This window comes from Monodelphis domestica, chromosome 5 (genome assembly GCF_027887165.1).
Source record: "Monodelphis domestica isolate mMonDom1 chromosome 5, mMonDom1.pri, whole genome shotgun sequence".
In the NCBI taxonomy this organism is placed as follows: Eukaryota; Metazoa; Chordata; class Mammalia; order Didelphimorphia; family Didelphidae; genus Monodelphis; species Monodelphis domestica.
Genome location: NC_077231.1, coordinates 92942157 through 92967514, shown reverse-complemented (window position 1 = coordinate 92967514; position 25358 = coordinate 92942157). Strand labels below are relative to the sequence as shown.

Below are 25358 nucleotides of genomic sequence, written 5' to 3'. Positions count from 1 at the left end.
CCAAGGTGGAAGAATGGTAAGGGCTGGACAATGAGGGTTAAATGATCTCCTGACTCCAGTCTTAAGTGGCACTCTTAAGTACTGAGCCACTTAGCAGCTCCTCTAGTGCTCTTTGCTACCCTCTTTCATTCATTTCAATTCAGATATTTGTCAAACACCTCCCATGTGCCAGGTAGTGGAGATATAAAAGAGATAGTATAGTTGTTTTTCTCAAGGAGTTTATATCCTTCTTGAAGGAAACATCATATACACAGATATATAAATAATGTCTTTTCAGAGGAAGATGAAAAATAAACAATATCGCTAATTTCGAAAAATATATTAAAGGCAAATGGAGGAAAATATAAATCTAAACCTAAGTACTTTAAGTGTGAATAGATTAAATAAGCCTATAAAATGAAAAAAAAATGACAGATTCTCAAGAAAAAAAACTCACAGCTGCCCATTAGAAACACCTAAAAAGCAAAGACACACACAGTAAAATGAGGGGCTGGAACAAAATGAACCAAAAATATCAGAAATTGCAAATCATGCTTTCAGACAAAGCAAAAAACAAAACAAAAAACGGTTGAGAGAGCCAAAACTAAGAGCTGGGGAAAACAAGAAAACTTCAAGTAGGAGTTGCCTCCCACCACATCTCTGTGTCTAAAGGATACAAAAGTCCTGTCCATAGGATTGATTCAACAGTAGCCATTTGCCCATTTCCCCATTGACTCTAAGAAAATTGCTTTGAAGGAAAGGGGTTTAAAATAGTCCTACGGGAATATCAATCTTTATATAAAATTAACTTTTAACACTAACCCCTCACTTTATGATGATAGGGGACTATAAACATGAAGCACTATATCTAGCATCATATATCCACTAATTTTGTTGACCTTTTTCCCCCCTTCTTATCTTTTCTTTTTTTCATTATTTATTTTTTATTATAAATGATGATACTCTGGGAAGTGGGGCAGAAAGAGAGAGATATACATATTAGATAACAATTAAAATTATATTTTTAAAAACATTCCATAATCAGAGGAGATTTAATTCAATACAGATAAAAGTTAAGTATTATTGTCCAGTATGTAGAGTTGTTGATCTTGGAACCAGGAAGATGCATTTCTGAAACTTGACACAGAAATGTATTATCTATATAACCTTAGGCAAGTAATTTTAACTTCTGAGCCTCAGTTTCACTATCTGTAAAACAGGTATGAAAATAGTTTCTACTTCAAAGGCTATTATAAGTATCTAATGAAACAATGTATAGAAAAACATTAAGGCGCCATATAAATTTGAAATTATTATTATTTAAAATTACTTTGGAAAATAAAAAAGGACAAAGGCATTGGAATTGTTAAATTCCTCACTTTCTATAAACCTAAATATAAAATACACATATTTTCTTTATTTCTTTTTTTAAAAACTCTTACCTTCCATCTTGGAATCAATACTTTGTATTGTAGGCAATGGGGGTTAAGTGACTTGCCCACAGTCACACAGCTAGGAAATGTCTGAGTCCAGATTTTTAACCCAGGACCTCTCATTTCTGGGCCTGACTTTCACCTAGCTGCCCCCTTTTCTTTATTTCAGCACACAATGATAGTTGGCATAATGTAGTGGAAGGAGTCCTTCATTTGTTGTAAGAGGTCTTGGGTTCAAATTCTTTCTCTGGTGCTTACAAATTATGACCTTGAGCAAGTTGAGCTTGACCACTCCACCTCCTTGCACACATTTCATTTTCTTGAAATTGAAGAGATTGGAAAAGATCCCTGAGCCTCCTTCCAGCTCTAAATCTTTTGATCCTATAAGAGAGTGAAAAATGTGCCTGGCTTCTTACCTCAAGTCAAGAGATATTTGAATTGTGCCTCTTGACACTTCCTAGCTGTGGTACTCTGAAAAAGGAGGCTCAGGATTTTCATATTTTTAAAATGGGTACATTGGGGGAAGCTAGATGGCTCAGTGGATAGAGAGCTAGGCTTGATGACAAGAGGATCTGGGTTCAAATCTGGCCTCAGACATTTCCTAGCTTTGTGTCCCTGGGCAAGTCACTTAATCTCCATTGCCTAGCCCATACCACTCTTCTGTCTTGGAACCGATATGTAGTGTGAAAGGAAATTCTTGGTTCTCTTTGTCTATTCTGAGTTTGCACAAGTGCAAAGCAAAGAGAACCAAGAATTTCCTTTCACCGGAGCATGAATGCTAAGACAGAAGATAAGGGGTTATACAAATAAATAAAATTTTTAAAGCGGGTATGATCACGCTTTGCTTGCTTATTTCAATAGCTCATTGTGAAGATAGTGCTTTGTAAACCTTAGACCCATGGGGGGTGGGCGAAGGGGGAGTTTGGGTTTGGGGTGGAGAATAAAGTGGGGTAGGGGGAGACCTGTGACTTCATTGGTCTTGGGGACTCCAAATGAGAAAATTCCTTGTACGAATTGAGCTCAGCACCTCTTCTGAAACTTCTGGTCTTTGACAGCTGTCGTCTCTTGCAGCGTGAAACCGAGGTACTCACTGAGCGCGTTCTGGGATCTTGGTGTTGTCCAACTCTTGCAGTCAGTCTCTCATTGTCAAGTAAGGCCTCTTCAAATTAAAATAGCTGAATAACAGCACTTTTACATTTGATTTGAGAATGAATGTTTCAGTCTAAGGACTCTTTGAGATTGGTTCAGGGATTTATTTTTTTTTTTAATAAACCCTCACCTTCCATCTTAGAATCAATACTGTGTATTGGTTCCAAGGCAGAAGAGCACTAAGGACTAGGCAATGGGGGTTAGGTGACTTGGCCAAGATCACACAGCTGAGGCCAGACTTGAACCCAAGATCTTTTGTCTCTAGGTCTGATTCTCAATCCACTGGGTCACCTAACTGGCCCTCCTACTTCTTCTTAAAAAGATCACAGCTTCATTCAGCAGCATCTCTGAGTGTTTTGCCTAACGTGTCATTAACTGCACCCAGGCCATCTCCACGCCTCCGAGGTAGGAGTGTGCTGGCCTCATCAGGCATGTTTTCTCCAGGGAACAACTGCTGTAATTGGGGCATGGAGTCCAGAGCCCAGCCAGGAATGGCACCACTCTGTCCCAATGCTCCATCTGGGTCTCTGACCCCAAGAGAAAAACCACATGATTAACATCATTTTCATAATTAGCACCATTTTCTTTCCAGAGGGGTTTTTGTTTGTTCGTTCTGTGTTCCTAATGTTTTCCCCTAAAATCAGTCAGTTCACTGGATATATTTGCCTCCCCGTGTCCAAACTTCTCTTTGAACCATTAATAAAATGATCATGATGAATGATAACACTTATAGAATCCAGTGGAAATGCTTGTCATCTCTGGGAGCGAGGAGGGAGAGAACATGAATCATGGAACCATGGAAAAATAGTTAGAAATAAATAAATTAAAAATCAAATCAAATCAAATGATCATAATACCAGACAGCCACATCATGCTTTAAAGTTTGCAATTCCCCACTTGGTTATTATCTTCCTTGAACCCCTGGAATGATAAGCTTCTCCAGGGCAGGAATTGTGGTTTCACTTTTGTCTTTGCATCCCCAGTATCTGTCCCATTGTGTGTGCTCAGTCATGGCTGATGTTTCATGACTCCGAGAGCCATAGCGCACCAGTGCTCTCCATGAAGTTTTCTTAGCAAAGATACCAGAGTACTTTGCTGATTCCTTCTCTAGGAAATTAAGGCAAACAGAGGTTAAGTGACTTGCCAAGAGTCACACTGCTAGTAAGTATCTGAGTCCAGATTTGAACTTGGGTCTTCCTGACTCCAGGCCTGGCATTCTATCCATTTCACCACCTTAGCTGCCACCAAGGCAGATGACTTAGCAGGTAGTATCACAGGATGGTTAAATGGCAGAGGCAGGATTCAAACCCAAGACTTTTTGACACCAAATCCATCACAATCTCTATTATACCACATTGAGTATTAGTATGCAATAAGCATTTGCAAACCTGAACTTGCTATCTAAATGCCAGCTGTTACTACAATCATTTTCCTTTTTCCTTAATGAATCAGAGCTATTAAGATTGTACAACTATACAATTGGGTGCCCTGCCTGATATAATGATGAAAGAGGTCAGAGGCTGATTCATGAGGTAACACCCAGGCGTTTCCTAGCAAAGTTAGAGAGGATAATAGTGAGCTATGTCTGGATTCCAAGGTGGTTGCTCCTTTTCTTCCACTGAAATAATGTATATTCATTTTAATACTATTATTATACTATATTATTTTGATTTCACATCACCTTCCTTCTTAATAGATTCATTCTCCTACCCAAGGAGTCCTTTTTTATAACAAAGAGTAATAAAGAAACAAGGGGAAGAAAAGCATTTTAGAAAACTAACCAATATACCAAATAAGTCCAGTAATGTTTGCAGTATTCTGAATCTATAGTCCCCTAGCTTTTCTTTCTTTCTTTTTTTAAATGCTTACTCTCTATCTTAGTATTAGTTCTACGACAAAAGAGTGTTAGAGCAAGGCAATCAGGGTTAAGTGACTCACCCAGGATCACCCAGCTGGAAGGGTCTGAGACCATATTTGAACCCAGATCCTCCTGACTCCAGGCTTGATGCTCTATCCACTAGGCTACCTAGCTTTCCAGTCCTTTACCTTTTCAAAGAAGGGAAGAAAATACATTGTCATATCTCTTCTGCAGGTCCAAGTCCAGGTTCTGTTTCTATTGTTGTTTTCATGTTGCTGCTATCATTATGTGTACTGTTTACTGCTTATTTCACTTTGTATCAGTTCACAGAAGTCTTCCTATGCTTCCCCAAGAGTACTGCATTTAAAGGATATCGTGGTAGGGTTTTTAAAAAATTATTTATCTAAATATTTTATTATTTATTTAAAAATATTTTTGACTATTTTTATGTAATTACAGGTCCAGTTCCTCCCTGTATATGGTTTGTCTTTATGTCATTTTTATTTCCTGCTATATAGGTCCCCACTCTCTCCTCCCCAAAGAACTGCCCCTTGCAGTAGTAGGTTTCTGCATTTTTGTGATGTCTGGACTGACCTGTATCCCATAGTTAGGTGCTCAATCTCACCCCTACTCCCCATCTTTCTGTCTTCCTGAACACACTCTCCTTCTTATTCCTCTGGACAGGAGATCCATCAGAATTCAGTTCATGTAAGGATGGAAGCTGGAATCAGGGTGAAGAATCCTGAAAATAAGGCACTGCTCCTGTCAGTGTAGAAAGAGTAAAGTCAGACTTCCATTCTGACTCCAGAGGGTTATGACAACACCAATACTGTTTCAGATGGGGAAAATACCCCCCAAAGAGTCACAGAGGACCTAGCTGTGTGCTGACTCAGAAGACTTTCCCAGAAATCTTGTAGTAACTATTGCCTTCCTGCCTCCACCCACGTGACTGTGTTTATTTTTTTAATATGTGTTTACATTTGTACAACTTGTCTCCTTCCAAAGAACGTAAGCTCCTTGAAGGCAAGTCAGTTTCACTTTTTCTTTGTCCTCCTAGTATCTGGAACAGTGTCTGGTACATACAAGAGTAATATCCAACTCTTAGTGACCCCATTTGAGGTTTTCTTGGCAAAGTTACTGTAGAGGTTTGCCATTTCCTTCTTCAGTTCATTTTACAGATGAGGAAACTGAGACAAAGTTAAGTGATTCACACAGGTCCACATAGTTAATAAGTGTCTGAGGCTAGATTTGAACTCAGGAAGAATAATCTTCTTAAGGGAGCAGCTGAGTGGCTAAGTAGATTGAGAGCCAGGCCTAGAGACAGGAGGTTCTGGGTTCAAATCTAGTTTCAGACACTTCCTAGCTGTGTGACCTTGGACAAGTTACTTTATTCCCATTGACTAGCCCTTACCACTCTTCTGCCTTGGAACCAATACACAGTATTGATTCTAGGACCAAAGATAAAGGTTAAAAAATTTTTTTTTCCAATTCCAGGCCTGGCACTCTTTCCATTGTGTCACCTAGTTGCACATAGTAGGTCCTTAATAAACACTTATTGGTAATGCTGCCATCTTCTATCTCAAATTCCTGATCTCTGTCCCTTCTTAGTGTTCCCTCCCTTTTGATATTGCTCTGTATCGACTTCTCAGAGTACTTGTTGTGTCCTACCAGTAGAATGTTGGCTCCCCAAGGGCTGGGGTGTCTTGGATCACCCGGGCACTGAAACATGCCTGGTGTACAGTAGATGCTTCATAAATTGGGAGTGATCCAGACATATTCTCTACTAATAGTGTGTAATCTCCCTGAGGACAGGACCCAATTCATTTTGGTCTTTATGTCACCAATGGCTTGCACAGTACCTGGTACATAGTAGAAGATTAATAAATGTTTGTTAATATATAGATGTATATCACGTATTATTATAATATATGGTATTGTTTATTAAATATGTTATATACTATACACACGTGCCCATACACATTTTTGTCTCCTCCATCAGAAAGCAAATGCCCTCAGTTGTCTGTTTTTGTCTTTTTTGTCACTAGTCTTGCATAGTTCTTGGTTCATGGTTCATTACTGTTTCGAATTGTTGAGTTGAAATCCAGGATCAGAATGCACTGATATAGCGTCCATCTCAATCCAGAGGGATGGGGAATGAGTCAAACTCATCAGTGTTTTTCTGATTTCTTGGGGAGGGGTGATCACAGGCTGGTCAGTTCATGTCCATATCTTGACTGATATCAGGTGAAGGAGAGACTTCATAGGTCACAGGTATGCAGGAAAACTTGAGCAATCCATTTTTTAGGTCTTCCTAATAAAAGTGTTACTACATATTCTCTGTGTCATCTTTGCCATGTCCTGGCATGACCCTGGGGTCATCACTAGAATCATGGTTAGCCGACCGCCACTTCCCCTACTCTTTTTTCTTCTTTAAATCCTTACTTTCTGTCTTAGTATTAGTTCTAAGATAGAAGAGCAGCAAGGACTAGGCAAATGGGGTTAAGTGGCTTGTCCAGGATCATACAGCTAGGAAGTGTCTGAGGCCAGATTTGAACCCAGAACCTCCTGACTCCAGACCTGGTGCTTTATCTCACAGTCCTTCTGCCCAACTCTTTTTTTCTTAACCCTTACCTTCTGTCTTAGAACTAATACTAAGAATTAGTTCCAAGGCAACAGAGCGGTAAGGACTAAGCAATGGGGATTAAGTGACTTGCCCAGAGTCGTACAGGTAGGCCTCTGAAGCCAGGTTTGAATCCAGGTCCTCCTGATTACAGACACTGTTCTACACCCTGCTACCTAGCTCCCCCTCTGCCCTACTCTTGACACAACCAGTTTACCAGGCAAAAGGAGACCACAGAAGAAAATGAGTCTCTAAATCAACTTGCTAATAGTAAGAGTTGCGCCATCATCTTCAGTAGGTCTCTCACTTCCTGAGTGAAGATCTGCCCGACATTAAAGGCTTTCTTCACTTTTATACCATTCCAACCTCCTCTAATATTATTTTCTCTTGGGGGCTCTTCATCACAAAAATGCAACAGTTCTCAAATGTCCAAATGTGCCTTCTGCTCTTCAGCCTCCAATATCCTTTGGTTTCACTCTTCACCCCACTTGGAATGCATTTTCTTCCTCTCTTCTTTTGTATTCTTCCTCATATTTTAGATTGAAATAGACACTGACCCTATGCTTTCACTGGGATAGAGGGCTCTATTGAGAAAATACCTTCTGCTGATGCAGGTCTGGGCCTTCTTGGCAACAGTAGTCGTAACAGTGGTGCCTGAGATCCAGAGAGATGACTTGATTAAGGTCATACAAGTCCTATCAGGGAAAGGATTTGAATTCAGGTCTTCCCAACTCCAGGGCTAGCTCCCTATACACTATGGAACACTGCCTTTTTTCCTTTACTTTATCCTAAATTCTACCTCCTCCATGAAATTTTACCTCATCTCCTAGGTTGGTAATACTTAGTCCCTCTCAGCACACATGTTGAACTTTTTCCAGTATCCCTTTAATATTTCCATGTAGTATCACATACTATACATGAATGAATGATAAAGCATTTGTGTGCCAGGCAATAGGGTAGGCACTGGAGAAACAGAAATGAGATAGAGTGAAAGTTTCTACCTTCTAGTTTACATTCTAATCTTGAGGGAGAGATAGACAGAAAGACAAACAAAAGAATGGGTAGATGGATGGATAGAAAGAAAGGGAAACATGATGGATGTATTAGACAGTAGATAGATAGATAGATAGATAGATAGATAGATAGATAGATAGATAGATAGATAGATAGATAGATAGATAGATAGATAAAGTGGTGGCCAGGGAAAGGAGTTTGGGTCTGGGAAGTCATAAGGATGGTGAGTTAAGTCATAGGGCCTCTAATATTGATTTGATTATTATTCCCAGAGCAAGAATTAGGGATCAGGGATAGGATTGATGGAAAAATATCCATTGTGCACAAACCAAATCATGGCCTGGGGTCAGTTAGATATAGCAGGCTATATCGCCTAGAAAATTTTTAAACTGAATTCTTTGGGAGCCATCCAGCGGTCTCCCTAAGGGTGAGGGTTTGCTCCATCTAGATGTGAGGATCTGGTCGACTTATGGAGATGAGAGACACTGTGTGCTCAGGCCCACATGCTTAGGCATAACACAATGTTCTGCCATAGCACAGAGGATATTTATTATATAGGCTAGTGATTACATACTTCTTTGGCACACAATCAATTTTCTACACATATGTTTCCATGGAACTTAACAACAAGACACGTAGCCTAAGGAGATAGTCAATGAAACATTGTTGCTATAGATGAATGACATAAACAGGGAGATCTAGAAATTAGTTCTCCCTGACCTAGGAAATCATTGTTACTTTTGGTTAGTTTTCACAATCAATCACGATTACTTAGGAGATGGGTGACAAAACATTTTGTAGCTAGGTACAAGGTTAGAAGGTAATTTGAGACAGACCAGATTTGGGGTTTTCCTCAATTTACAAGTTCTGTTTTTCTTGTGTTACTTTAAAGCACCTGGCAATGTTTCTTTGTTTCTGTCCATCAACAAATTCACTGGAGTGTGATAACTGTAAGGAAAGATTTATTATAGTGCTCAAGCATTTGGCCAGTGTTTATTGTGGGGCCTTGACGCGTATCTATGCTTGAATGAAAGGAGGGGTAATGGGCAATAATCTTTGGGCTTTAATTCCATAAATGCAATCTTTTGGGGTAATAACCTAGAGGGATTAGAGTGGTGTGTGTGTGTGTGTGTGTGTGTGTGTGTGTGTGTGTGTGTGTGTGTGTGTGTGTGTATCCTATAAGTATTTGCTGTCATATTATTTCTCCTGTGTTGGGAAGAGAATAATAATCATAACAAGTCCATTAGTTAGGAAATTTGGAGAGAGAGGAGTCACAGAAGGGGGTCAATGGGGAGGAGTGCTTTATTCTCAGGGAACTGCCTTGCAGTTCCCATCTCCGAAAATGTGACATTGTCAGCCATTGAGGGTCTATTGGCTGGATCAAAGGGCAGACATTTAGTGCCCATTTTTGCACAGTTCCAAATAGCCCTCCAGAATGGTTAGACCAATTCACAACTCCACCACAGTGTATGTGTCCCAATTTTGACCACATCCCCATTTTTAAAAAATCTGCTAAAACCATGGAATTCCCACCTCTGCAAAGGAGTAGAGTGAGGGTATTCTATATCTTTCTTCTTCAGGATCATAATTGTTCTTTACCATTATGCAACATTCCCTTTCATTTGTTCAGAGTTTGGGTTTGATTTATTTTGGTCATGTTTGAAAATTAAGCCCATGGGGAATAAGTGGGTGGCTCAGTGAATTGAGAGGCAGGCTCAGAGATAGGAGGTCCTGGGCTCAAATCTGATCTCAGACACTTCCTAGCTGTGTGAACCTGTGCACGTCACTTGACCCCCATTTCCTAGCCCTTACAGTTCTTCTGCCTCAGAGCCAATACATAGTATTTATTCCAAGACGGAAGGTAAGGGTTTAAAAAAAAAAAGAAAAGAAAATTAAGCCCATTAAATGTAGGTAATAAAATTGGTGGAAAGGGTGACAGGCAGATTCAGGCTCGATGTTTGGAAAAACTAGCATTTAGACAATAGAGTGGACTTACTGCGAGAGAGCAAGTTCCCCCTCTCCAGAGGTGTCCTGACCAAGGCTGGGTGACCCCACAGAGGGGTGATTTGGACTTGGGCAAGTCCAGGCTGGACAGGATGGCTTCAGAGGCTCTGCCCATTTCTGAGGTCTGGTGAATCTTGGAAGAGACCTGACATGGCAGAGCCCCAGCCATATGGCTGACTTATATGATGATTACTCACGGCAGGTACTGAGGCCCTGATTATGCCCCTGGTACCCAGATAGAACCAATGAGTTCTTTATTTGGGATGACAGGTGGGACTCTCCTTGCCGTACTAGGTTGATTACATGGACCAACCTAGGGCTTAGATATGGGATCACATTAGGTTGGCCAGCAAGCCTCTCCTGGTTTTAATCCCCTGAAAATGTGATTTTCTTCCCTTCTCTAGTCCTGACAGCTGATGCTCATTTCTCATTCCCTCTTCCTATGCTTCATATCCTGGAGATTTGACAGGGAACTCTAAATTAAGGGTCCATGGGTTTTATTCCCATTCATGTCAGAAACAAAAGCATCAAGGAAATAGCCAAGACTTGACAGAAATCCCCTCCTGGCCCCACGTCTGCTTATGATGCCCCCATGTTTTTCCAAAGTGATGCTAGAAGGCCATCTACTCCAAAACCTAGTAACTTTTCTGGGCAGCATGATACCATACAAAGGGTTTCTGTTCAAAGAACCTGGGTTCTAATTCCAGCTTTTCTACTTGTCTTTGGGGCCTTCCCCCACTCTGAACCTCAGTTTCCTTCTCTGTAAAATGATGGGGTTAGACTCAGTAGCCCCTTGGGATTCTCCTAGATTTCAAACTGTGATTCTATGAGCCTAGGACTAAAACCATCCCTTTTTTCTCTGTTCTTCCAGACTCGTTCCTTACTGAGTGTCTTTGAAGAAGATGCAGGTACCCTCACGGACTACACAAACCAGTTACTTCAGGCCATGCAGCGTGTTTATGGAGCCCAGGTAGGATGGTCACACATTTTCTGGGTCTGAGCCAATGCGTTCTTGGGTCCTCCTTCCTATCCATCCTTGGGGGACTTAAAATCAACATTTTAGAAAAAGGAATCCAATTTGTTTCTCTCATTTTATTTTTTCTCAATTGCATATAAAAATTTTGAAAATTCATTTAAGAATCTTTAAGTTCTAAATTCTCTTTCTCCTTCCCTGCCCTCCCCACCTCCTTAAGCAGGCAAACAATTTAATATAGATTATCCATGTGCCATCATATAAAACCTAGTTCCACATTAGCCACATTGCAGAAGAAAACAGATCAAAACAAAAAAACAAACAAAAAAAACAGACCAAAAAACTCAGAAAAATAAAGTAAAAACTAGTATTATTTGGTCTGTATTCAAACTCCATTGGTTTTTTTCTCTAGTGGTAGACAGCAGTTTTCATCATGAGTCCTTTGAAACTGCCTTGGATCGTTGTATTTTTCTCCTTAAAATCATTATTCTGTCTTAGAATGGATCCTAAGTATCTATTGCAAGGCAGAAGAGTGGTAAGGGCTAGGCAATTGTGGTTAAGTGACTTGCCCAAGGTAACACAGCTAGAAAGTGTCTGAAGACAGATTTGAACCTGGGACCTCCCATTTCTAGACCTGGACCTTTATCCTAGCTGTTCCCATGGATCATTGTATTGTTGACAATAGCCAAGTCATTCACAGTTGATCATTGTAAAGAAAAAGGAATCAAATTTGCCTTTGCATCATCTTTCCCTTTCCCAGAAAGGACTTTGAGGATGCTTTGACTTAATTGATGTCATAGAATCCTAGATTTAGATATGGAAGGGACCTCAGGAACCATGGAGTCCAGCTTTGTCATTCTACAGATCAAGAAACTGAGATTCAGGTTATATATGAATGACTTGTCCAGGATCTTGCTGCTACTAAGTATCTGAGGCAGGATTTGAAGGCAGATCTCCCTGAATTCAGACCTGACTATTCCTCTTCTGTAAAATGGAGGAGGAGAAGGAAGTCCAGGCAATTGATTTCCAAGATTCTTTTCCATTCTGTATCCTAGACCAAAGATCTTAAGACCAAAAGGCATTTGCCAAGGCCATGCCATCTAGTCCAACCCCATCATTTTACAGATGAGGAAACTGAGGTTGAAAGTTTAAGTGACTTGCCCAAAGTCACAAAGACAGTAATTTTGTTATGACCCTATTTGGGCTTTTCTTAGCAAAGTATATCTCTAGACTCATTTACAATTCCCTTCTCCCACTCATTTTACAGATAAGAAAACTGAGGCAAACAGGGATACTTGTCTAGAATCACATAGCTAGTAAGTGTCTGGAGCCGGATTTGAACTCAGGAAAATGAGTCTTCCTGGTGCTCTATCTATCTCCCCTATTAGCAGGGCCAGAATTGAACCTTACTGATAAGAATCAGCTATATGGCTACTGCAGTCCCTCACACCTCTGAAATTCAATGATTCTGAACCCAGATGCTTGACTCCAAATTCAGCTTTCTTTCCTCTGCCCCTTTCTTTCCCTCTGAAGACAAGGCAGGTCATTTCTCCCACAATCAGAAACTGGTTTGGCTTCTTGGAGAAAGAATCCAGAGCTGACTTTTTGTTTCTTGAATTCACTCCAGGCAGATAACTTTAGAGCATCTTCTTGCTGGTGATGTGTTGGTATTCATTGCCAGGATCTATGCCTTTTGTCTTGTCTAATAAATTTCGAACTTGTCAGTGAGGAAGGATAAAGATCAGGCTTCTTTAAACATTTATTCTGAAGAGTTTAAGGTTATTGGGGAACTGCTGCCACTTCCCCTTTCTGCTGAGGAGCTGAGATACACTTGTGACTTGCATACAAAATGCTTCCCAAGAAAAAAGGATGCTAAATGGTGAATGCAAGTATTTTTAAGAGTAAGAAGCACTTATGTGACCAAACTATTTATAAGTACTTTTTGAGGGACCAAAAATCTGTCATCATTGTTCCTTTTTTTTTGAAGAAGTCGATGACATCTTGGGGTGATATCTTGACTTTTGTGGGAACTGGATTTAAGACAGGCTGAAAACCAAATTGATGCCCATTGATTGATGGCTTAACAAGTGGTGATAAATTACTGCATTGTAAGAAATGATGATTGTGATGAATGCAGAGAATAGTGAGAGGATTTACATGAACTGATGCAAAGCAAATTGAGAAGAACCAGGAAAACTATATATATATATATATATATATATATATATATATATATAATGACAACAATAATGTCAATGAAGAGTTCTGAAGACCCAAAACAAATACAACTCAAGGCCAGCACATGAGTTTGATCTCAAAGAAGAGATATGAGAAGGTGTGCTCCTTCCTCCATTTGTAGATATGGAAGATTGAGTGTGCATGAATCACTACATCAAATTTCAGATTTGGCCAATGTGGTGGTTTGACTGAACTTGGCTTTTTACCCTTTTTATTATTCTTTACTATAAGAGAGGGGCCTCTGTGTGGGGAGGAGAGATAGGAATATACTAAAAATGTAGGTGATAGGTGCAGCTAGATGGCTTGGTGGATAAAGCATCAGACCTGGAGACAGGAAGTCCTGGGTTCAAATCTGGCCTGAGACACTTCCTAGCTATGTGACTCTGGGCAAGTCACTTGACCCTAATTGCCTAACCTTTACCATTCTTCTGTTCTGGAACTAATATTTAGTATCAATTCTAAAATGGAAGACAAGGGTTTAAGAAAAAAATAAAGAAAAGAAAACTTAGTAGGTGTTATAAAAAAAGATATCAAATTTAAAAAACATTGTTTTAAAAGACACAAAATCATAAGTAGGCCAGAGTGATTAGGGATTTTTTCTAGAGCACCAAAATTTGGAGGGATTTGCTAATTCAGCAACCCTTCCAACACAGGGATTTGCCAGCTCAGTAAGAAAAAAGTGAACTTAGCACCCTTTGGGGAGGATCATTAGTTAAAATGGGAAGCTTAGGGGCAGCTACTGACTTAGGTAGCTTTTAAACATCACAAACCTATTATTACCAATAATTTCCATTAGTGATATATTTTTGAAAAAACTCTTAACCATCCATCTTAGAATCAATGCTATGTTTTAGTTCCAGAGCAAAGAAGCAATAAGGGCTAGGCAATGGAGGTTAAGTGACTTGCCCAGGGTCACATTGCTAAGTATCTGAGGCTAGATTTGAACCCAGGACTTCTCATCTCTAGTCCTGGGTCATTCCTTTGAGCTATCTAGCTGCCCCCCATCATTAATGATATTTGAAAGATACTGATTATGTTATAATATTATGTTTATAATATAAAGCATGTAATACCAAGATGTTGAGCTCAAAAGAGAATAGTCATGGGAGCTCAGATATTATATTTTAAGACTGAAATTGCCATGTAAAAACAAGATAGTTAGCAGACTCAGTAGCAGAAGACACACTGTATACTGCCTATAAGTAGCTATACAGCCTCTGGACCTCTCTCTATAGAATGAGATTTGAAGTAAATGGCCTCCAAAGCTCCTTCCAGCCCAAGATCTCTGATCCTATGATCCTAGATCAGTTCCCTGCTCTCTTGGCCTTGGTTTCCTCATCTGTAAAATGCAGGGATTAGACTAGATTTCCTTCAAGGGCCCTTCCAGTTCACAGTCCCATAAGAAGTCTCCTTCCCTGACTCCTTTTCTGGGTTAGGGTGAGGCTCAAATGGGATCATGTGTGTAAGAAAACAATGAAAAGTGCCAAAGGGCTACACACAGGTAATGAGTGACTTTGTAAGAAAGTGACACATGATCTCTTGAAAGAGGAGGAAGGGAGAAGTCAAGATCTTGCCACATAAAGATAGAACTGTCATTAGGAGGCTGGATGGTACCCAGGAGAGAACATGGGACCTGACATCAGAAAGATCCAGGTTCAAATCTTGTCTCTCATATTTCCTAGTCTATCAAGAAGATCATATGACACACCAGGCATTTTATTAAGCCCTGAGAATGCAAAGAAAGTCCCTGCTCTTAAGGATTGTCTAAGTGGGGTGATCGCATGGAAATTAATAGGTATAGAAGAAATATCCAGAGGGGATGGAAGGTAATCTCAAAGGGGAAGGTATTCGCAGCTGAGGAGGTCCTGGGATGTCCTCCTGCAGATGGTCTAACTGGAAAGCCTTTGCTTTGCAGACAGGTGATAAGGACCCGTACTAGCATTGTCTGTGTGAACAGAGAACAAGGAATGGATAGGAGAGGTGTGATAGGATTTATTTATGCCTTTGATTAGACAGATAGGGAGAGTTCAAGAGAGCAGTCCAAAGATGGCCCCTAGGTTGTGAGCCTGGGTGACTGGGAGAATGGTGATCCTCCTAACAGTTTAGGGAAGGCTTTGCAGAAAAGAGGCCCTGGACAGCTCACTTAATCTTTCTGAGTCTCAGTTTTCTACTCTGTAAAGTGGAGATAATAATAATTGTCACCAAACGACTGTAAAGCTCCAAGGAGTGAGTGTCTATAAAGTGTTCAGCTTTCCAGCCTTGGCAGCAGAAACAACTATTATTGTCATTCTGGTATCTAAAACTGATTGTTTTCACCAAGTATGCTGAGTCACCTTTCTGTGAATAATTCAGGCCATTTGCATTGGGCAGGAGCTCCTTTGTTTTTCTGTCATGGTAGCTCCAGTGCCTGACACAAAGTAAATACTACACTGTAAACATTTTAAATCTAATTTAATTCAGTGACTTTGGACCTGAAATCTAATGATTTTAAATCAACTTGGAGGCTCAGAAATCTGCAGGCTTTGTCTGACCTCTTCCCAAGAGGCTCCAGTCCCCATTTCTCCCACTGCCTTCATCCTTTTCCTGGCTAGATCCAAGAACGCTCTTCAGCATTTTCCCCATTTGGGCCTGAAACTTGAGTTTTGCCAAAAATGAGCAGGACTTGCATTCCAAGAGGCTGGAGCTCAGCCTTGAACATAGAGCACATGACTTTCACGCGGGCTTTCTCTTTGGCCAAAGACCTCCCTCCCTCCCATCTCTAATTTTCATGCAGAGGATGTGAGGGAGACTGTCTAATCCCAGCTGCCAAACCCCATGAAGAGCCCTGAACAGGCATGGGAAAGAGGCGAGAGGCATTAGGATCAGGCTGCCTTTGGGTCTGCTTTGCCCAGGCTTTTCTTTTCTGCTGGGGATTTACAAATAGCGCAGGGTCTCTTCTTTACTCTTTGTTGGAGAATGGATTCCTTTGATCCAGGCAGATCCCCTGAATTTTATTCAGTTCCCTTTGGTGCCCCATCCCACCCCAGTTAGGTTTTTCTTGGACAGTTGTTGCCTAATTTGACTGATTTCACTGAAATGTACTCTGAATCAGCTTCGGTTCCCACCCCTATCTTCCCCCTATTCCCAGTGTATATATACAATGTATTACTATTGTTTCCGCAGTGCCTGGTACATAGTAACTACTGCTTCATAAATTAGCTGAATCTGGTGACTTTGTTGCTAAAATCTAATGATTTCTAATTGGCTTGAGACCTAAGAATCTCCAAACACTGTCCACCAGGCTTCGGCCCCTTCCCAAAAGCCTCCACTCTCCATTCTCATCACTGCCTTCAGCCTTTACCCAGTTATATCCAGGGACCCGTTTCAGCATCTTCCCCTTGGAACAAAAACTCGAGTTCCCCCCCACCCCCCACAAAAAAATAAACAAGATTTGCATTCCTAGTCTTTGGGGACTTTTTTTTTTAATTGGGCATTTGGGGAAGACTTTCATGAACAGATGCAAAATGAAGTGAGCAGAACCAGAAAAATAATAGCCATACTGATTACAATGAAAATGGAGAGAAATACAACAAAAGAGTCAAAAATGAGCAGGATTGGCTCCCAGAGAGGAGAGGTGTGAGAAAGGATTGTCCTTTGCAGGAATGGAAGAAGGTCAATGGATTGAAGGCCAAATAGATACCATCAGATTTTTTTCCAATGTATTCTTTAGTTTTGCTAAATTTTTATTTTCTTCTTTTTCTTATTTGCTATAAGGAATTGCTCTCTGGGCAGGCTAAGAAGGATGGATATACTGGAAAATGTCAGTAATGGACATATATATATATATATAAATTAATTTTTAAAAAGTTTAAGCAGGCATTTATGAGGGCATGCTTTGAGAGGAAGTTTGGTACAATCAAAAGAAAGGCCACTGACTTTGGGTCAAAGGAACTGGATTCAAATCCTACCTCTGTGATGTCAGACAAGTCATTTAAATAGTTTGGGCCTCAGTTTCATCTTCTGCCATTTTAAAGGGTTGGACTAAATGGCCTCTGAGCTCTCTTCTATCTCTAAGTTTATGATCTTTATGATCATTTTTGTGCTGGAGAAGCAGCCTGGCACAGTGGACAGATAACCAAAGTCAGGCTGACTTGGGTTTAGATCCTGCCTTTCACAATGTGTGTTGGCAGTGAAACCCTAGGCAAGTCATTTTCTTTACCTCACAATACCCTAGGCAACTCTCAATCAACTGAAGAACAGTTGAGCTTTATTAGTTTTGCATTCTCAGTGCCTGGCATTTAACAGGTGCTTTATTGGTTTTGTTGATTGATTAGTAAAAGCTTCTTCACCAACAGTTTCATATGCCATTGAAGGAGTAGCAAGATGGCACAATTAGATAGAGCTCCATGCCTGGAGTCAGGAAGATCTGAGTTCAAATTTGGCCTTAAGACATTTGCTAGCTGTAAAACATTCTGCAGGTTTCTCTTTGCCTCATTTTCCTCATCTGTTAAATGAACAGGAGAAGAAAATGACAAACCTCTCCAGTATCTCTGCCAAGAAAACTCCAAATGGGGTCATGAGGAGTTGGACACAACTGAAAAAATGACCAATCCATTGAAATCAGAGTTCTAGACCAAAAAAAAAAATCTCAAACCATTCAGACAACCAAAAATCAAGTCTAATCTGTTTGTGTCACTGTATTTTTGTTTTGACTTCTTGTCCTAGAGGAAAAACAGGGTGAGATAATATCTGAAGAATCAGGCTTTTAGATCCCAAAACCTGGGTTCAAATCCTCCTCCTGAGATATATGGACTGCATAATCCTGGACAAGTCACTAATCTCATAGGGCCCCTGGCAGCCCTCTAAGACTAGAAGGAATAGAGTTGCTCATTTGCTTCTATCAGTGGGGCTTCTCTGAGAATCCAGAGGTTCCTAGTTGGATTTTTGTTGTTGTTTACAATCCCCTTTCAACAACAACAACAACGTGTTGTGGGTGCTTGAAGAAATTTTAATAAACTACTAATAATGTTCTTCAATGATTTACTGCTTTAGGCATCATTAAAGAATTTTTCTACACAAACCCCTTGGATCATCATCAGTCTCTCAAATCACTACATGGGAACCACTGCCCAATTCTGATGAAATCTCTATCCTAAACCAAAGATTGCAGAGGTCTGGAGCCAAACTGTGAAGGGCTATAAATGTCAGCTTTGTTTATATTTGATCCTAGAGGTAGTAGGGAGCCACAAAAGGTTGTTGAAGGGGTGAGAGAGTGACAAGTGATATGATCAGACTTCAGATGCTTTTGGAAAGTTACTGACAGCTCTGCGAAAGATGTATTATTGAGCTGTTTAGTGTAGTTTTCATTGACATTTTGCATTGCATCACATTGTTGTGGTTGTGTCTATTATTCTCGTGGTTCGGATTTCTTCCTATATTTCCCTGAATTTCTCATATTCATTCCTTCTTATCAATTATTATTATATTTGGAATTAAGAGAACCTCTAAACTTCGGACACCCTGTGATTTCATTGCTGTGCTCCTTTAAGAAGTCGCCATCTACCAGTGTAAACCAATACCTGGTCTGCAACTTACCGTCTTTGAAGGTTGCTGTTGCAATGACCAGTATGGAAATATGTTCTGCATGATAATACATATATAACTGAGATCAGATTACTTACCTTCTCAGAGAGAGGAGGGAGATGAAGACGGGAGATAATTTGTCTCATAATTTTGGGAAACATATGATGAAAATTGTTATTACATGTAATTGGGAAAATAAAATTAAATTGAAATTTTTTAAAAGGTTGATATTTGCTTGTCTGAGTAGATCTGACTCTTCATTATCCCATTTGGAGTTTTTTTGGTAGAGATTTTAGAGGGATTTGCCCTTTCCTTCTCCAATTTATTTTACATATGAGAAAATTGAGGCAAATAGAGTTAAATGACTTGCTGGTAAGTGTCTGAGGCTAGATTTGAACTCAGGTCTTCCTGACTTGAAGACATTAATCTATCCACTGTTGCTGGGGGATGTTATAGGGATAAGTGACTTGGCCAGTTTATGTAGGCAGTATATATAGTAAGCAGAACTGGAACCCAGTTCTGAGACTGACTCTCTCTACTGCACCAGAATGCCTCTCTTTGTGTTTTTAGCTCCTGCAAAAGCCAAGCAGACATGTGGAAGAGAGGTCTCTCCTGTGGTTTCTTTTGGTCCCTGGGGAGCTGGAGGAAAGCTTTGAGCCTTCTAGGCTCTTTTATAAGGCACCACTGTCGAGAGGCCCCAATCATTACCTGAAACAACCTCTTAGACCTATTCTCTGCACATTAGACTGTTCCTCCTCCTCAATCCCCTGAATTTTCTGCAGGCTCATGAGCAGACCACCCTAAACTTTCGTTCGGCTTTGCCTTTTCTGCTCCAAAGAATAGAGGCTGGAGACAGTCTTCGAGACTAGCAGGAGAGATGGTTCTGTTGTGAGATTTGTTCCAGCAGCCTTACGCAGAACAGGTTACTGAGGCTTCAGAGCTACCATGGTACGGTAGCTCACTTTGGTTTGTACTGTTACTTAGTTTAATTAAGTCGAAATGTGATCCTCCAATCGTTTCATTGACTCATAAAGATATTTAAGCCACAATGAACTGCCTTGTGAATAAGTTACATGGTCACATTTTCATTATCGGTCAAAGGAAGGATACTAGGTAATTTGAGTCACCTAAGAGTGGATTATCAATCTATTATTATGATTATGATTATGATTATGATTATTATTTTACTTTTAAATTCTTTGTGTTTCCCAGTAATCTTTCTCCCCCCAAACAACCCATGCATTTAACATTTTAAAATTTAATTTCATTCACCTTTTCCTCAATTACATATAAAAGTTTCCAACATTTTTAAAAAGAATTTTAAGTCTCCAATTCTCTTCCCCCCACCCCAAGATGGTGAGCAATCGGATAGAGATTCTATATGTGCGGTCATATAAAACATGTTTCCTTATTAGGTTTTTCTGAAATCATCCTGTTCATCATTTCTGGCAGCACAGCAGTATGCCATTCGAATTATATACTGTCACTTATTCGGCCACTCCCGAATGGATGAGAACCCATACTTTTAAGAAAAGAAGTTCAGATAAGAGAAATGAGGACCATATTGGCCAGGTCTAAGAGTGTATGCCTTATTCTGCACCTATAGTCCCCCATCTCTACCCTAGAAGGTGTTTTCTCTGCCATGCCTGTGGACTCAGATCACTGACCGTAGAAGGAACTTGGGAGGCCACATGACAATCCAATTCATTTTCCAGATGAAGAAAATAAGGCCCAGAGAGGTTTAAATATCACATAAGTGAGAAGTATCAGAGACAGCATTTGAATTCACGGCGTCTAACTCTCAAGTCAGGGCTTTTTCCGCTGACCCATGCTGCCTATCCAGATTGTATCTATCTGAAGTTTGCTCTTTTTTTTTTAAACCTTTACATTCTATCTTAGAATACTGTGTATTGGTTCCAAGGCAGAAGAGCAGTAAAGCTAGACAATGGAGGTTAAGTGACTTGCCCAGGATCACACAGCTGGGAAGTGTCTGAGGTCAAATTGGAACCCAGGACCTTCCATCTCTAGGCCTGGCTCTCAGTCCACTGAGCTACTCAGCTGCTCCCTGCTTTTGTTTTTTAAGTGTTGCTTTCCTTACCAGCATAGTGCTCATTATGAAAATTATCCTACTTGTTCTCCTGATTTAGCTTGTATTGAGTTATTATCTTCCCACATTTCTCAAACTTCTTCCTGTTCATTGTTTCTTATGGAGCAATAACATTCCATGATATTCATGTAGCACCATTTATTTGGTAGCCAGGATTCTTATTTCTCCATCTCCTTTCTATTTCGACCTTCTTTAGAACCATTTCTATCCACTCTGGAAATCTCAATATCCTATCGCCATACTTTTGGCCAACCACTCGTGACCAAAGAACTTAGTAGTGAAAGGAACATACAGTTTGGTGGAAATGGAAACAAAGGCAGTGTTGGATTCTCTATACTTCATTTATTCATTTATCTCTACCCTCTATATGAGGATAATCCAGGCAGGGGCAGTGAGGAGATCCGGTGGATAGAGGAGTGCCAGGCTTACAGTTGGGAGGACCTGGGTTCAGATACGGCTTCAGATGTTTCCTAGTTGTGTGACCCTAGGCAAGTCATTAAACTCCATTTGCCTAGCCCTTACTCTTCTTTCTTAGAGTTGTTAATAAGATGGGAAGCACGGGTTTGAATCCAGGGAATTTTGACCCACAAATCCCAATGCTATGCATATGGCCCAAGGAAGTTAAGAACCAAAACAAAGTCCCCACATCCACCGAAATATTAAAACAGTGTTTTCTGTGGTAGCTAGCAGAGAACTGGAAATAAAACAGAGTCATTGACTGAAGAATGGCGAGACGAGGTATGGTTCTTGAATGGAAGAGAAGGCTACTGTGCCAGTAAGGAATGATGATTGTGATGAATACCGAGAAGTAAGAGAAGACTTGTATGAAGTGATTCAGAGGGAAGTGAGCAGAACCAGGAAAGCCATAGATCCAATCACTTCAATGAAGAGGCAGCAAAGGGAATAAGTCTTTATTGAGCTCTTACAATGTGTCAGACCCTCTGCTAGGTAGCACAAGTGGGTAGAGTGCTGAACATGAGTCCAAGCTGAGTCTGCATTCATCCTACCTGCTCAGACCAGCAGTGTGATGTTGGGTAAGTCATTTAACCACCATGAGTCTTAATTTCTCATCTGTAAAATGAGGAGATTCAACTCAGTAGCCTCTATGATCCCTTCCTACTGCAAACCTCTGATCCTGTCATGGTCCTCTAGTAATTCTCTACCCAAAGGCTTCAGCATGGCATGAAGGTAACCCTGGGGTCAAGTGGGTCATGTCAGTGAGATCTAAACTCTCCTGGAGCCTGCTAATCAATCCATAAGTCAGCCTGTATTTATGAAGCACCAGTTGTGTGCCAGGCACTGAGCTAGGTGCTGGGGATCCAAAGAATGAAATAGTCCCCACCCTCAAGAAGCTCACATCCCACCAAGCTGGAAAGGCTTGGTGTACCAGCCCAGCTAAGGTCCGAGGGGCTTATTGACTGACGAGAGGCCGACAACCAGAGGAGGCCACAGCAACCTCCAAAAACTCTTCTAAGGTATACATGTAAGGATGGTGACTAGAAGGGTCCACAGAACTGAAATCGCATGTCCCAGAAGCGTGGAAATAATTGGGAGTCAGTTCAACTCAACAGTGTTGGGGTAGCTTTGGATCACAGCCACGGCTGGCCCTCTAGAATGCAGCAAGATAAGTAGCCTCTTTGCCAGGAGCTGTTTTTCTTTTAGGTTTGCTAAAAGCTTATATTTCCTCCTTTGCCAGCAACCAACCAGGGAGGCTGGGGTTTGACATGGGCTTCTAACCCATGACTGTACCTTTTCTTATATTATCCACCATAATAAGAGTTTATAATAGATAGACGAGCAGAGAGCGGCTACTGATTATTTCCTGACTTCTAGATACATGATCAACCGATCATAACTCTCACTGGGGCTACAAGATCTTATCACATGGGAGTGGGGATGTATAAATAGGTAGCTAGAGTGCAGGACTTAGAGTTAAGAAGACCTGAGTGGGAATTCTGCCTTAGATACTGGCTGTGTGACTAAGTGATTCAGGTAACCTCTCTGAGCCCTGTTTTCTCATGAGGAAAATGGAGATAACAGCAGCAAGTTATCTCACATAGTTGTGAAAATGAAAGGAAATATTACATTAGACTATGTACTTCTTGAAGGCAGAGAACTGTTATTTGCCTGTATTTGTGTCTCAAGCACTTATAAGCATTGTATGCTGGCACATAGTAGGTACTTAATAAATTTTAGTTGACCAGACTGACTAATAAGTAAAGTGTTTTTGTGCAAGTCTTAAGGCTCTGTATGAATGCTAGTAATTATTATTTTGATATAAATTGATTCAAAATACCATGGGATTGGAAAGACAGCAGCAGCTGAGGGGCTTAGTATAGATAGTGGCACTTGTGCTAAATATGAGCAAGAATGGTCTTTCTTCCTTTTTTCATTTTTCTCCTTTATTCTTCCTTCTTTCCTTCCTCCCTCCCTCCCTTTCTTCCTTCCTTCCCTCCTCCCTCCTTCCTTCCTTCCTTTCTTCTTCCCTCCCTCTCTCCCTCCTTCCCTCCCTTCCTTCCTTCCTTTCTCCTTCCCTCCCTTCCTCCCTCTATTCTTCCCTCCCTCCCTCCCTCCTTCCTTCCTTCCTTCCTTCAGATCTGTGATTTCATTGTCCTGAACAAACTTCCTCTCTTAATACAAGTAAGCAGGTCCTTTGTAATCAATCAATAAATATTTAGTAAGCATCTACTATGTGCCAGGCACTATGCTAAGTACTGGCCTGTGTTAGACAGTTCCCTTGAGCTAAGAGTTTAAGTAACTTGCTGATGGTTACATAGCACGTATGTGTCAGAATGAATAATGTCCTCTTGTCACTAAAAAATGTTCACATTTCAGAAGGAGTATTGCCAAACTTGAGGCAAAAATGAGTCATCATGCTGTCACAAAGAATATTGGGTAATACATAGACTTAGAGAGGAAGGAAGGGAAGAAGCAAGGAAGGAAAGGAGAGAGAAAGGGAGGACAAAAAGGAAGAGAGGGAAGGATGGGAAGAAAAAGAGTTGGGAAGGAAAGGAGGGAGGGAAGGAGGAAGAGAAAGAGAAAGAGAAGGAAGAGTGAGAGAAAGAAAGGCAGGCAATTTGGATTAGAAGAACTCTAAACTTCCTTCCAGCTGAGCCTATGAATCCATGAACCTATGTACCTTACTACTTGTATGGCCTTGAACATCACTTAAACTCTCTGGGCCTCCATAAAATTAGAGGGTGGGACTCTTATCAGAGGACCATGCATCTAAGGTTGGCTAGGGCCATGGAGATCAATGAATCAGAGTCCCTCACTTGACAGCTGAGGAAACTGAGGCCCAGAAAGATTTAAGTAAGTCACCCAGGATCCTATAGCTAGGCAGTATCTGAGGTAGGAATTGAACTCCCAAATTTAGATTTGATTCCAAATTCAGCATTCTCTGTACAACACTGCTTCTCAAGATAAGCTCCAAAACCCCTTCTAACCTTAAATCTATGGGCCAATGAATTTACTCTAAGTGTGACTCGGGACATATCTTGTATTTCCTCATCAGTAAGATGGGAATAATAATAGAACCTCATTTCCAAGGTTGTTATAAGCCTGGAAGGAAATCTGTTTGCAGTCTTTCACAACTAAAAATGCTATATGCATGCTAGATATTATTGTGGTTCGTGTTATTAGCCACCGGAAATATAGCCTGGGGCATTTGGCAATGACCTCTGGCAAAGGGACAGATGCTTTGTTAAAGCTTTCTGAGAAACTGGCATGTTCTGTCCTGACCCCTTCTTTGCTTCTGTCCGAGGGAGGGAGAATTGAATAGCAAATTATTGTTTTCTCCTTTCGCCTGGTGGTGCAATCTGATGCCAGGAGATCTGTGACAGGTTTTTCCATTGCTTTTCGGAGCTCTTGCCAGCCAAGTTCCAAAGGCAAGGAAGAATCAAATTCACCTGGTTGGTTGATCATTACCAAGCAGAGCCGTGAGACTACCATGGTTGACAGCTCAATGTAAAGGGTACAAACACCAAAGAAACCAAGGAATAAGAATCGGCCGTGGTAGTGGGAAGACAAAGCCAATAATTGATTAGATTTTTTTAAACCAGATCATCAATTTCTTTGGCATCTATAAGTGTTACTTCCCATGTTGAAACTCCGCTCAACAGCACAGGTGGGCAGAGCTTGTCTGTAGCTTATGTTCCAAGGAATGAAGTGACTTGTTCACTTCAGTATTTGTCACAGTCAGTATTTGTCAGAGGAAGATTTGAACCCAGGTCTGGCTCCAGAACAATCCTTTACTCCACTACACCACAATGGCTTCCATAACTGAACACAATCAAAGGAAGAATGAAATAGAGAATTGAAAAATATGCCTTGAATCTGACACAACACAATAAGGAAAGTTCTAGGGGCAGATGGGTAGCACAGCAGATAGAGCCCCAGGCCTGGAGTCAGATGGACCTGGG

General features: G+C 40.7%; 1 protein-coding gene across 1 annotated transcript in view; it reads left to right on the top strand.

The window, feature by feature from the left end:
• APPL2 (adaptor protein, phosphotyrosine interacting with PH domain and leucine zipper 2) overlaps positions 1-25358 on the top strand; it is a 100014-nt gene that overhangs the window by 15973 nt on the left and 58683 nt on the right. The window contains exon 2 of the mRNA XM_007503360.3: positions 10929-11027. Within this exon, the coding sequence (XP_007503422.1) occupies positions 10929-11027 (99 nt within the window). The remainder of the gene's footprint in view (positions 1-10928; positions 11028-25358) is intronic.